Source organism: Chionomys nivalis, chromosome 1, assembly GCF_950005125.1.
Source record: "Chionomys nivalis chromosome 1, mChiNiv1.1, whole genome shotgun sequence".
NCBI lineage: Eukaryota > Metazoa > Chordata > Mammalia > Rodentia > Cricetidae > Chionomys > Chionomys nivalis.
The window spans coordinates 24,200,751-24,214,603 of record NC_080086.1 but is presented as its reverse complement, the minus strand read 5'-3'; the positions used below and the strand labels follow the sequence as shown (position 1 = coordinate 24,214,603).

General features: G+C 47.2%; 1 protein-coding gene across 1 annotated transcript; it reads left to right on the top strand.

The window, feature by feature from the left end:
* Positions 1-3,746: 3,746 nt before the first annotated feature.
* Fgf6 (fibroblast growth factor 6) lies at positions 3,747-13,436 on the top strand. Its single transcript, XM_057789890.1, has 3 exons — positions 3,747-4,092; positions 5,136-5,239; positions 13,260-13,436. Exons 1-3 carry the CDS (start codon positions 3,747-3,749, stop codon positions 13,434-13,436), a joined length of 627 nt encoding a protein of 208 aa, XP_057645873.1.
* Positions 13,437-13,853: the final 417 nt, after the last annotated feature.

Genomic DNA, 13,853 nt, shown 5'->3' with positions numbered 1-13,853 from the left:
TCAGAATATTTTAGGAATCTGAACTGCCGGCTCCTGCAAATGTCGGCAGCCATCACTACATGTGCGGTGGAGGGCGGGCAGCAGCTAAGCCAGGGCCCTTTGCACTTCGAGTCTGCCCTTCCTTGATTGGGAGAGAGATTTCCGATGTGTTTCAGAGAATGGTCTGCTGAGAGCCACACCGTTCAGCAATGCCCCTTGACAGGTGCTGTGCCTACTTACTACAAAAACTATATAAGGTAATTATTTCACTTTTCAGATGAGATGAGGTCAGAGAGGTACAAAACTTACCCAAGATCACACAGCCAACAAAGCATGCTATTAGAATTTAAATTCAGGGGTCCCTCTAACAAAGCCCATTGCTTTATAAAGTGGCATTCCAACTGTGACATTTGCATAAAAAGAATGGGATATGAGATAGACCCAAGGAAGGGCAGGCACCCATGTTGTTTGGGAGACAGCGTGTGGGCCTAATGAACTTCAGTTTCATTTTGAAAGTGGATGTGTTCCAAGGAATACTCCAGGACTCTGACTTGCCCTTACTAATTATAGGAAATTCATTCCAAACCAATTTCTCTGAATTGCTCTGCTTTCTGTTACTGTGACAAATGCCTGAGCTGATCATCTTAAAGATGGAAGGCTTTTGTTTTGACTCATAGTCTCTGTGGTTTCAGCCCGTAGTGCTTCATGTAGAGAGAGCACATGGTGAAGAAGTTCTGTTGTGTCATGGCATCTGGGAAGCAGGGAGGGGAGGGGAGGCAGGGAGAGATCTTTCAAGAACACACCTCCGATGACCGAACACACCTCTGATGACTTAACACACCTCCGGTGACCTAACACACCTCCAATGACCTAGCACACCTCCAATGACCTAGCACACCTCCGATGACCTAGCACACCTCCGGTGACCTAGTACACCTCCGATGACCTAGCACGCACACCTCCAATGACCTAGCACACCTCTGATGACCTAGCACACCTCCGGTGACCTAGCACACCTCCGGTGACCTAGTACACCTCCGATGACCTAGCACACCCCCCTCCGATGACCTAGCGCACCTCCGATGACCTAGCACACCTCCAATGATCTAGCACAGCTCTGATGACCTAGCACACCTCCAACAGCCTAACTTCCTTCTCTTGGGCCTTATCTCTTATAGACTCCTCCATCTTCTGACAGCATCACAGACTGGGGACCAAGTCTTCAACACAGGGATTTTTAGAGACCCTTCTGTGTCAAGCCGTCCAGCGAGTGACAGGGATGCTGGTTCTCAAGGTGGGAGGAGTGGGTTAACATAAGATTCCAAGCTGAACATCAGTCACAGCGTGCCTCTGCTCTTGCGCATGTCCAAGCTTAATCTGAAATCAAGCTGGGAGTCCAGAGTGAAGTTCTTCCACCTCTAGGCTACTCAGGATCGCTCCTGTTCTGTAGGATGCTTCCAAAAGCCCTACTTTATTTTTCTGTGAAGGCCTATGTAGTCAGCCCCATCTATGGCCACACAGCTTTAAGGGATCTAAGAACGCATGACGAGGGAAGAACTAAAAGAGATGATAACCAAAGCATGGGTCAACCGAAGGAGAACGGTACAGAAAACGTGCAGGAGCCACGGACTGAAGGCTCAGCCCTAGGCCCAAGCAGGAGATGCAGGACTATGGGGGAGGCACACTGGCATCTCTAAGCCATGGAACTTGCAGAGGCATTTGTCCAGACTTCCAGCAGCCTTCAGGGAGAGTGTGGCACACCGATGTGGTGGTATCCAGGTCTTACCTGCACAGGACAGGATCTGGGATCAGCTGCCACCTACCATGACCTGTTCAAAGCTATCTTTAGTACTATTGTCACCCTTTTCCCTCTCCTCCCCTTGCAGTTCCTGGACTGGCATTCCACCAACAGATTGACAACTGGATTGTAGGGCAATGGAGCTAAATGTCAAACTTGTCTCCTCAGGTGGCCTTTGTTGTCTTATTCCACTCTCATAGATGCAAGTCCTTCTTATATGTTTATAACCATTTGGGGGTGTCCCCTTTCACTGCATACATGGTGCACATGTGTAGGAAAGAGGACAACTTGTAAGAGTCCTCTCCTGCTACCATGTGGGACCCGGCGATCAGACCCAGGCCATGAGAGTTGGTCGCCATCTCTGTTTCTTATTGAGCTATCTCACCAGGCCAGGATTCTTTCTATATCCTTTTAAAATAATTTTGACCTCAGGTAAAAGACACCTTCTACTTAAAAGATATATGAGAAGATAAACAGTTTTTAACTGTAATATTAGTCTAGCAAAAAGTTAACTGTTGGGGCTGGAGAGATGGCTCAGCCATTAGAAGTACTTACTGCTCTTGCAGAGAACTTGTTTGGTTTCCAGCATTCAAGTTAGGTAGCCCACCTCAACTGTAACCTCAGCTCTAGGAGATCCAGCACTCTTCTGGCCTCTGTGGGCTCCCTCACACACATGCACATACTCACAGACACAGGCACACACACATACACATAATTTAAAAATTTTTTAATTATTTTAAGTTGGCTGAAAATATAGGAATTTTCTGAAACATTTGGTAAGTATTTTTTTTAAATGACCGTACATTGAATTTGAGACCCTCTTGGGATAGAAGAGACTTTGTCTAAAACACACACACACACACACCAAAACATTTTGTCCTACTGAAATAATCATTCAGTGTCTACTTGGTGGATACTAAGGAAAATCTACGGCAAATCTGGCTTCTACTTATAATCAATGAAAAGGCTTTGGACCTGTACAGAGGCTGTAAGGCCCGATCCTGCCGCTTACTGCCCGTGGGAAGCCTCAGAAGTTCTCCAAGTATCCACTTGTGCAACTGTCAAGGGGGAAGGGTAACAATTAGAGGCCAAAGGTGAGCTGAAGCAAGAGAATGGCATGACACCTCTTTCACCTCCGGGCGAAAGCCAGAATGGCCAGAACTGTGGGCAGGAAAAGGTGACCCATCCCTCCCTGCCTCCACAGCCCTCATTTTGCTGGACAACCCCTATCCTATATAACCAGTACAGAATATGTACTGTCCTGGTAGATGAGCTCTCCTCAGCCGTGAGCTCTTTCCATGAACAGGTCTTTAGAGTCACTTGTAGGCCAGCATCATCACCTGCCACCACGCCTTCCCTATCTTTCTTTACCCTTTGCCCTCTAAATAAGGAAGCCAGCATGGTGGGGCCAAGGACTGCTGCCCAATTTGGGTCCTGGGTAGCCTCTGCCTCCCTCTTCCCTGGGCCCCCAGCCAACTCCACCCTCCCGCAGAGATGCTCCCTGCTAACTTCATTCCTGCCTCATAGTTGGAATGACAGTGGCTCTCAGAATCCCTGGGGAGTGGAGAGGGTGATGGGGGTCTGGGGAGGCAGCCAGGCCCAGGAGCAGGTTAATGTTACAGCCCTGGGTAAGTGAGCTGGGCCGGCTGACGTCAGGGTGATGAAGGGTGGAGGGGAGGGCCGGGTTGCTGAACTATAATGATAGGTCAAATCAAATAGGATCACCTTGGGACGGAGCCCCGCAAGCTGGATAGAGAGCGTCCCCAAGCCATGGTCCCTACTACCCGCAGCTCAATCTGGGTCCCTCTCCTCTCAACCCGAGTGCCTGAAGCAGGCTTTGGTTTCATGTCAGCAGCCTTCATCTGCCTTCCAAAAATAAGCCCCTGCCGCCATGCCGAAGGGAGAAAAACAAGAAGGGCGGTATTTTTAGGGCCATTAATTCTGACCACGTGCCTGAGAGGCAAGGTGGATGGCCCTGGGACAGAGGCTGTTCATCACTATGTTCCGGGGAGTAGGACGTGTTCAGGGCACGCTGCAGGCTCTTGTCTTCTTAGGCGTCCTAGTGGGCATGGTGGTGCCCTCGCCCGCCGGCACCCGCGCCAACGGCACGCTACTGGACTCCAGAGGCTGGGGCACCCTCTTGTCCAGGTCTCGAGCTGGGCTAGCTGGAGAAATTTCGGGTGTGAATTGGGAAAGTGGCTATTTGGTGGGCATCAAGCGACAGCGGAGACTCTACTGCAACGTGGGCATTGGCTTCCACCTCCAGGTGCCCCCCGACGGCCGGATCAGTGGAACACACGAGGAGAACCCCTACAGTGAGTGTCACGAGCAGACAGCTGGGGTGCTTGCTGGCTTTGGCACAAGCTAAGTCAAAAGATGAAGGAGCCTTGCGCTGGTGGGTGGGGCTGCAGTCTGAAGGGAACGAGCTGGGCAACCTTTAGATGGCTTGATCCTACCCTGCCCTGCCCAGATAAGGGTGCAGACCCAGTAGATGCAGAACTAGGCATCTTGGTATTCTTAGACATCATGCCAGGCAACTCCATCCCAGTGGTACTAATTACTCCAGTATTAGTGGCCTCTCTTTGGCCCTGGAGTCAGCCTGAAAAGCCATGACTGTACTGGTTAGAGAGAAAAGTTATGGTATTCCAGCCTAATTAGACACACACATTTCTAATCAGCCATCCTCTTTGAAAGAGAAGGGCGAGTGGTCTGCCCAGTGCAACTCTTAAGCACATCATTTGCACTGTGCTTCCCCTAATGTCAGGTGCCTGCAGGGACAGCCTTCCAGCCAAGGCAGGGTCCCAGACACACCATCTGGCTCTGTGTAGCTGCAGTGTTTGAGAACTGAGTTGAAGCATGTGGAGCATGCATTAAACAGTGATGATCAAAACCGATTGATTGATTGATTGATTGATTGATTGATTGATTGAATGAATGATTGATTGATGTGTGTGTGTGTGTGTTGCTGAGGATTGAACCCAGGGACCCAGGCATACCATTGCAAGTACTCTACCATTTTGTACTCTCTCTCCAGTCCCCATTCTTTTTCGCCCAAGTCAGTGACCTCAAATGACAGAGTCACTGAAAGCCAGATTCAAAGCTGATCTTAAATAGATGTTTAAATGCTCCATGTGATCCTCAGTTCCAGTATAAAGCTTTGCCATGCAGACCTGAGTGTGCTACAGGCTGTGATAAGATGTGGCTAGTGTAGTGACAGGATGTTATAAGGGATCAAGGACAGAAGTGATGGAGAGGCTGAGCCTCTAGAAGAAGGGGGACAACTGGATGCCTCTGAAGGACTTGAATCCTCTCTCGGGTTTACATGAACATGAGTATGTGTCCTCCGTTTCTTTGTCAGGCCTGCTGGAAATTTCCACGGTAGAGCGGGGTGTAGTGAGCCTCTTCGGTGTGAAAAGTACCCTCTTCATTGCCATGAACAGTAAAGGAAGATTGTACACAACGGTGAGTTCCCTGGGAGAGGGGCAGCACCAGGCTGCAGGAGGTCTTACGCTCGCACCCTTGACAACGGCACACACAGCACAGAGAACTGAGTCTTTTATGAGAAGGAAGAAGGAAGGGCTGTGAAGGGAGTCCTTGCTAGCAAGGCACCTTAAAGTTCATGCTTCCTCTGTTTCACAGAAAAGCATCTGCATGGCCTGTGATTCTCCCAGCGCCACCTGCCAGGACCTTTGCCCCTAAAGAAGCCATAGTTCAGGGAGCCCTTGGGTGGGGAAGAATGCATTCTGACATAAAGCTGTTATCCGAGCTCCCGGTCAGGTCTGAGTAGCAGAACTGGAGAGGCTCAGAAAGGCAGGCATCTGGGCCAGCCTGTATGTGCTGCCCACATGACACACCCCTCCAGAAGACACTCCACTGGAGGGTTGCAAGAGTCTGCAGAAGGAGGCTATCTCTTATCTACGTTAGTGTCTTGAGAGACTTTAGTCTAGGTTTTATGTCCTCTGGTCTCTGGTCCCACGGTCTATAAAAGTATCCTTTCTGTCATACCTTTCCAACAGACACTGTTGCACCAGAGATTACTAGGGAGGGCAATTGCTGAGGGATAAATTCTGGCCCTCTGGTTTAAGGGCAAACATGAAATGTGTTTGCCAAAACCTCTGCTTTCTCTGACCTGCTTACTTCCAGGGCTCTCAGCCTGCAACTTGGCCTATTCCAAAATGTGTTAGAAAAACCTTCTGTAAAGTTGATAAAATCAAGAGGTCTTTTGACAGAAATAAGGAAGCTGGGTCTAACTAAGTGGTAGAGTCCTTACCTAGTATGTACTAGGCCCTGGGTTCAATCTAAAAAAGATGAGGAGGAAGAAGGGGAGGGGGAGGCCAGCTGCTAAAGAGAAGGATAACTCAGATCTACTAGAGGGGTTCCTCAGGAGAGTATAGGACCTGCTCTTTGCAGCCCTTGGGGGACAGAATGAGATTAGGAAGGGGACAGCAGACCTGGGACAAGTGCTAGCATTCCAGGAAATTATCCTGGCAAAGGAAGTCTGGAAAGGGAGTTGGGCAAAGCATCTGTGCTTCCAAACCTTTTGAGAAAGTGTCTCAAGGTTGGTTTATGGTGTGGGCTAAAGTCAGTACCTCTCCAGCACGGTTCTGAGGACACCTGTGTGCACTCAGCATCTGGAGAACCCGGACCAGGTTTCCAGGACCTGTTTCGGAGACTCCGCAGTAATGGGATAGAGACTGTCAATCTTTCTGGGTCAGGGTTCGGGGTTTTGTTTGGTTTTAGATCATGAGGTGTTTTTTAGCAGTGCAGGTAGTCGTGGGTGCTGCCAGGTTCTATGGCATATGGAGAACAAAGAAGCTCGTCAGATGTGCCTGGTGTGAAGCCAGGTCCAAGGGCAGCAGGAAGAGAAGACAGGTTCATTCTTGGATTCCAAGGTACCACTCTCTGGGAAAGCGTCAGGGCAGGAAGCAGTTTGTGACCACCCAAGGCTTTGGTAGAACAGGCACCCTTCTAAATTTCTCCTCACCAGACTCCATGGCACCCAGGATCCCACCGGCCAGGAGATCCAGATAACTGGGTCTAGGAGTCAATGTAAGCATTTTAGAAGACAAATCTGCCAGCAACCCAATTTAGAGAAACCCTTACTTCTGCCACCATAATTAACAGATTTTTTTTCTCAATTAGAAAAGAATTCATTTATGACATGGGAGAGGGCTGCAAACATAGAATAAAAGCATCCACTTCCCACTTGAAATCTCTGGTTCTAAGAGAAGCTGAGGACTGGGAGCATAAATGTTGTCCACCAGAGAAAATCAGCCCCGAGAGTAGACCCTCTCATGGCAGCAAATTTCTTGGGTGGGAGGCACCCAGACTTATCAAATTCTAGAGGCGGCTGGAGTGCCCAGTGAACGGCAGTTGCCTTGGAGAAAGAGGACCTCTCTGAGAGAAGACCATCCTGTCCCCATATCCAGTAGCCTGGAAGCATGAGCTCTTGCTGGGAGATTCTCTCTAGACCCCAGGGCTAGAGAGTGCAGATGGTTGGACAGCAGTGCCCCAGCTAGGGCACCTGATGCTTTGTATGTGGCTGGGGACCAGATGCTGTGAGCACCCCTCCCATCCCCCCATCCCTTGGCAGCAGTTATCACAGTCTAAAAAAACAATTGCCAACTGATCCCTGGAGCCAGGAAGACTCCTGCTGGGTGGTGATTTCATTCACATGGTTTTCCTTTAAGCCCCCTGAGCCGCCTCCTCCCTCAGTAGCTCAGCTGCTATAACCTCTAAATGGCATTTCTCATGGTGGGAGGAAGGGGGCTGATGAGGAGGAAAAGGAAAGGCAGCACCGTTTGGTGGGAAAGCAAGGGCAACGGAAAAATGCCTAGAAGTGGTCTTCCTTCTTTCAGATGAAGAGGTATGGAGCCTAAGCTCTATTAGGCTCTCGCTGCAGATAAGCAGCGCCCTGCACTGAGCATAAACAGATTCTCTGGGATCCTGTAGTGTGCTTAGAAGCACTGTCCTGCAGTGCTCTGGAGAGGCATTTGAGCTTTAGCCTCCGTTTGCAGGTGGAGACACAAGGTGACCACAATCTCCCGCTCCTTCCCTGCATTCATTTGCAGATATGTGCAGAACCGTCTCTAGACTCTGCAATAAGGCATAGAGAGCTGGCTCTGCAGGTAATGCATAGAATGCTGGCTCTGCAGGTAATGCATAGAAAGCTGGCTCTGCAGGTAATGCATAGAATGCTGGCTCTACAGGTAATGCATAGAAAGCTGGCTGTGCAGGCAATGCATAGAAAGCTGGCTCTGCAGGTAATGCATAGAATGCTGGCTTTGCAGGTAATGCTTAGAAAGATGGCTGAGCAGATAATGCATAGAAAGCTGCCTGTGCAGATAATGCAGAGAAAGCTGGCTCTGCAGGTAATGCATAGAAACTTGCAGGGGAAGCTCATTTGGCAGGCCAGACCGGGACTAGCATTCCAGTTGCTGCCCAGTCCTACCCTACAGCTGCTGGACTTACTTCAGGCAGTCACCGAGCTTCTCTCAGCCTGGACTGTTGCCATCTTGGATATAGACTGGAGCAGAATATGAGTGAACCCCAATATCCTCACTCCCCTTAAAGTCCAGAAAGTCATCAAGGACCCCTTCCTGAAGGGGTTCTGTGGCCGTCCATTGGGAAAAATGCACATTGCACTTTAAGGGGTTATACCATACTTCTAATCAATAGGATCACAGTGACATGCAAACGTCCCCTCTACTCACATGACCGGAAGTAGTAGGGTCACGTTTCCAAAGCACATACAGGATGAAGATTGTTAGAGACAGAGGGTGCTTAGCATTGGATAAAGTCAGGAGGATGGGTATGATAGCGCCCTCCCCCACCACACACACACACATACGCACACGCACACACACACGCACGCATGCATGCACACATAACTTTTGGGGCCATTTTTACCAGCACTATTTCACCCCAAACACCCAGGGATGCTTTCCGTTGCACACCACTTTTGCGTTGGGGGAGTTAAAAACTATTTCTTTTTAAATGGATTTGGCTATGCTTGGCCCTATGTGGGATTCAAGACATTGTCACGCTGGTGCTTGAGAGTGGCAGGCCCAGGAAATGTGACTGGTGGAATTGTTTCATATGTCATAATATATGGTAGCTGCTGCTTTTATAAAATGGTGTTTGCTTGACTGGGGATGTGGTTAGGATGTGGCTGGGAGCTGGTCTAGAGCACAAAGTCTTAGGTTCCATTTCCAGCACTGCCTCTGTCAAAAATGTCTGCTGAGCAGAAAGTCAAGTGAAGTGTAGCCTTGATACCCTCAGGGAGTTGGTTCTAGGAAACCCCCAAATCCCCAAATCTCTAGGGGCTGAAGTGCCACATAAATATGCTATAATATCTTCATATGACCTGTGTCCTTCCAGATGTTTTGACATATCATTTGACTACTTTTAACACTTAATGCAATGCAAAGGCTACATAAATTGATATTGTACTGTTTTTTTAGGGAACAATTTATTAGGGAATAAAGTGTTTGTGCATGTGCAATACAGATGCAATCTTTTCCCAAATATTTTTAGTCCGTGGTCAGTTGACTCTAGGGGTACAGAACCCACAGATACACATGGTCAGCTGTATATGCACCCACAGCGAGGCATATGTCTTCAAAAATGGTGGTTCTCAGCCAGACTCATTCTAGAAAATGGGATGCGGGCAATGGCCCTAGTTCTCTACCCAATGGCTCAATCTCCCTTCCTCTGCTCTCCACCCTAAATCTGATTTCCTCTCACTAGCTTGCAAACAACACAGCAAAACCTCTCCCTTAACCACTATCCAGACCAGAAATAAATTCTCCTGGAAACCGGCTGGGCGAGCTCCTCTCTGGAGACACACAAAGTTAGAACAGAGGAAAATCAGGTGGGTGGAGGGGGCACATCACCAGGAGAGACCACTGCTTCCGATAAAAGCACCTCCCCCCACTTCCGGGCCCATTTTAAATAAATTACTTATGTGGGTCGGTAATGCGTGAAAATGATTTAAGAAGGAAGAAAAAGCACAAGAGAGGCTTGCTGTCTATGCGTTCCTCCTGAGACACAACCTGTATGACAGTTCCTTGTGGACCATCCCGTGACTAACCTGTGTGTACATGAGTGTAAGTCACACTACAGAGGTTCAAGGTTTTTTTTTTTTTTGATTTTATGCATGTGAGTGTTTTGCCTGCATACATGTCTGTGTACAACCTGTGTACCTGATGTCCTCAGAGGCCAGAAGAGGATGTTGGATTCCCTGGAACTGTAGTTATAGACAGCTGTGAGCTACCATGTGGGTAGCGGGAATCAAACCCAGATCCTCTGCAAGACATGCATTCAAACTATGCATCTTCACTTGGTAATATGTTTCAATGTTCAGTGCCAATGTGTAAAAGGTTTACTTGTCATGGCTTACAGCATCCCACAGCGCAGCTTGGTCATAGCAGAGACAACTGCTCTCCTCTTAGTAGAGACTGACTGTTTGGGATTCTTGCTATTAAAAACTGTTGTGTCAACTTTTATACACATTGGGAATTGAATGCCAAGATCTGTTCTTAGAAGAAGAATTTCTGATCATCTGTTATCCCCAGGTTTTAAAGAAATTCTAGTAGATACTGTGAATTGCTCTATCTAGAAGTAATAACATTACATACTGAAAAACACCAAGAATCCCTAGTCTCTGGGCCCTTACCAGTTATGGTATCAAATGTCTTTTTCCCTGCAATCTGACCATTGATCCCTGGGATCCTTCTCTCTCTCTCTCTCTCTCTCTCTCTCTCTCTCTCTCTCTCTCTCTGTGTGTGTGTGTGTGTGTGTGTGTGTGTGTGTGTGTGTGTATCCGGGGGATTGGAGTCTACTGGGAAAGAAGCTAATGTCCATAGGGCTCAGGTGCTATTTGAGTGCTGTTAGCAGCATCTGCCTCAAGGGCTCTAGAGTACTAATGATGGGCTCTCTACCACCCCATTACAGTAACCTGAAGGGAGACCCATGTGTCCCCATTGCTGGTGAGGCTGGGTGCACAGACTTCTGAAGCATTTATCTTATTATTCCTTTATCAATAAATATTCAAGAGTCAGATATTGGAGTAAAAAAACCTGATTGATTAGAGAAATGACTAGTGACCTTCTCTCTCTCTCCTCTCCTCCTCTCTCTCTCTCTCTCTCTCTCTCTCTCTCTCTCTCTCTCTCCTTCCTCAATCTGAAAAGAACTGAAAATCTTTCTAAGTTCCTTCCTACTACTTCCTGTGTCTATATGTCCTGGGTCCTCTAAAATCTCTATGGCTAATTTTGGTCAGCTAGTAGCTAACTTCATCCTCTGATTCAAGGTAAACTTTATTATTAGTCTCAGGAGTGTCAGAATACAATTGAAATATCCCACAACATGTCCCCCCTTTGTCTAAATAAAAAGGAAAGCTTTTAATTCTAACACAGTAAAATTACATACAATAAGGACATTTATCAGGTAAGAATTGCGTTCATAATGTTCAGTCCATTTGCATTTGACAAACTCAGAAAATACTCAATTCTATCTTGGTGAATCCAAAGTTTTTTACTTAATTCACTTCCTGTCCTAACTTGTGTTACCTTCCTAAAATATCTTTTTAGACCTCAAAACATTTTTTTAGAAAAACAGTTTAAACTTTTATGTTTCACAATCTTATAAACTTTACACCTCTTATTTTTCTTTTTTTAATTTGGTAACATAAAAAACTGTAAAACTACAACTCTCTAGTCTTCAACTCTATTACAGACCCAAGAAGGATATAATATTACCTGAAGAAAACAGAAACCTCTGAAACTATAGAAACAAAGAGGCAGCTGAGAGTCTGGACAGTCATCCAAGGTTCCTCTGCAATGCCGGGTATCCCTCTTCCACTTTCTTTTGTGTCCTACTTGTCCAATTTGGACAGCATACTGTCAGGAGGCAAGGAAAGGACACTTTCTTTGTTCAGGGGCTAAGTATGCCATAAACAAAAGCAAACTCCATATGGGTTTTTTTTTTTTTTTTTTTTTGATGTTCATCATCCTTTTTGAAAGTAAATTGGTACTGTCAGGAGCAGATGTGTCTTATTGTCATAAAAAGCTTTATGTTATTAAAATAATCTTAAATGTCATATTCTATAGGTCTCTGAAGTGTTTGAAGAATATCTAAACTACATCTCTGATTGGCTTTGAAAACATACCTAACATGACTGTAAATTTGATTGTTATAGATGACTAACTACTAACCCACACTTCTTAATTATCTTAAATAGTTTTCAAAGACTAGAACTGCCAGATGAAGCATTTATCTGAATCTTCTTTTATCATTAAAAACTTAGGAGTCAGATATTGGGGTAAAAACCTGATTATCAGAGAAGCAGCAGAGAAGTGACCAGTGACCCCCCCCCTCCTCAATCCAAAAGGGCTGAGAATCTTTCTAAGTCCTTCCCTACTGCTTCCTGTGTCTCTCTATATGTCCTGGGTCCTCCAAATTACCTCTATGGCTAATTTTGGAGAGCTAATAGCTAACTCTGCCCTCTGATTTGAGGTAAACTTTATCGGCAGTTTTGAGAGTGTCAGAATGCAATCAAAATATCCCACAACAGACTTCTTTCAGAAATCCAGGTGCCAGGCAGAAGTCAGAGCACAATTGAACTGTGTTTGCTGGTACATGTGTGTGAACATGTGTACGTGCCTCTGCCCACATGGTAGCCAGAGGGGGACACAGAGCAACCTCCTCTATAGCTCTCTGTCTACATCCCCTGGGAACTAGGTTCTCTTTCTCTAGAAAAATGGTTATCTCAGATCCCATATGGCCCCAGGGAATGCTGTGTACTATGGAGCTCCACTTACCTTCTGGGCTCCAACTCAAGACTGAGAATGAGGCTTTTTTTTCTTTAAGGGACAGCAGACTTTGCATAGAAGAACTGTGGGTGGAGAGAGACAGTACTGGAAAGGACTCAGGAGTTCATTTGTTTCTGTTCCTCCACCCACTGCCCCATCAGCTCCCTGGCACCACACAGCTTGCCTGAAAGATAACTGAGTCTCTGAGTGGAAGAGACTGTCTAAGCTCACACTATTGGCAAGCAGAAGAGTCACTGGGTGGAGCCCTGAGCCTCCATCCTGTCCTGCCAGGCAGCCTCTCACTATAGTCTTGACAGCTCAGTGTCACCCTCCCTGTTCTCTTCTCTGGTAGAACACATTCTTACCTGAGGATGTGCGAAAGCACCCCCACCTGGAAGTCTGTTCTGCTATCCCACCGGATCTGAATATCAGCTCTCTCTGTTTCTGGCCTTGGCTTCCTCCTGGTGTAGGAGGGCACATGAGAGGAACCACGAGGGCTCTGAAGCGCCTCCCATTCTAACCTCTAAGGTTTCTTCCCTCCTTGCAGTGTGGTAGTGTTTTACAAAGGGAAGGGAGGGAGCACGGAGGAAAGGCCACCTCTGTGGGACTCAGCTGGTGTTTTGACACTTCTTAATGATCACCGTGTCTCTGCTGTCTTTTCACCTTCACAGCCCAGCTTCCAAGAGGAATGTAAGTTCCGCGAAACCCTCCTCCCAAACAACTACAACGCCTACGAGTCAGACCTGTACAGAGGGACCTACATCGCACTGAGCAAATATGGACGGGTAAAACGGGGCAGCAAGGTGTCCCCAATCATGACTGTCACTCACTTCCTTCCCAGGATATAAGGACCCATGGAGGAAGGCTCACAAAGTGACAGCTGCATCTTTTCTGTTGGAATTTTCCACGAGAGAACAATCCTGCTGGTACCCTGTGACTTCTCAGTCCGGCTTATCTTGTGCCTCAAGAGACCGGAGCTGGTTTCCATGACCACTGGACTGCATGGCATGTGACCCACGTGACTGAAGGGTTGCAGTTGGCATCTCAGAATGACAGTGGATCCTGTACGTTGACCTCACCCGAGGAGAGACAGTGCAGATGATACTTGTGACATATGGTCCCATGCATAAGCAAAGACCAGGATGGGAGTGTTCCTATGTCCTTGCATACTCACGCATCTTCACGTAGAGTCTCAGAACAAAGACATTTCAAATTGTCTTTCTCCTGACATTTTCACTGTAAGAATCTGCCTGTCAGAGCATCAC

What these genes read in the sequence shown, in the direction of transcription:
- Fgf6 (XM_057789890.1), top strand. Translation starts at nt 3,747, where the DNA reads ATGGCCCTGGGACAGAGGCTGTTCATCACTATGTTCCGGGGAGTAGGA. An exon ending in ACACGAGGAGAACCCCTACA is followed by an intron (nt 4,093 to 5,135) that starts GTGAGTGTCACG and finishes TTTCTTTGTCAG; the next exon opens with GCCTGCTGGAAATTTCCACG. An exon ending in AAGGAAGATTGTACACAACG is followed by an intron (nt 5,240 to 13,259) that starts GTGAGTTCCCTG and finishes TCACCTTCACAG; the next exon opens with CCCAGCTTCCAAGAGGAATG.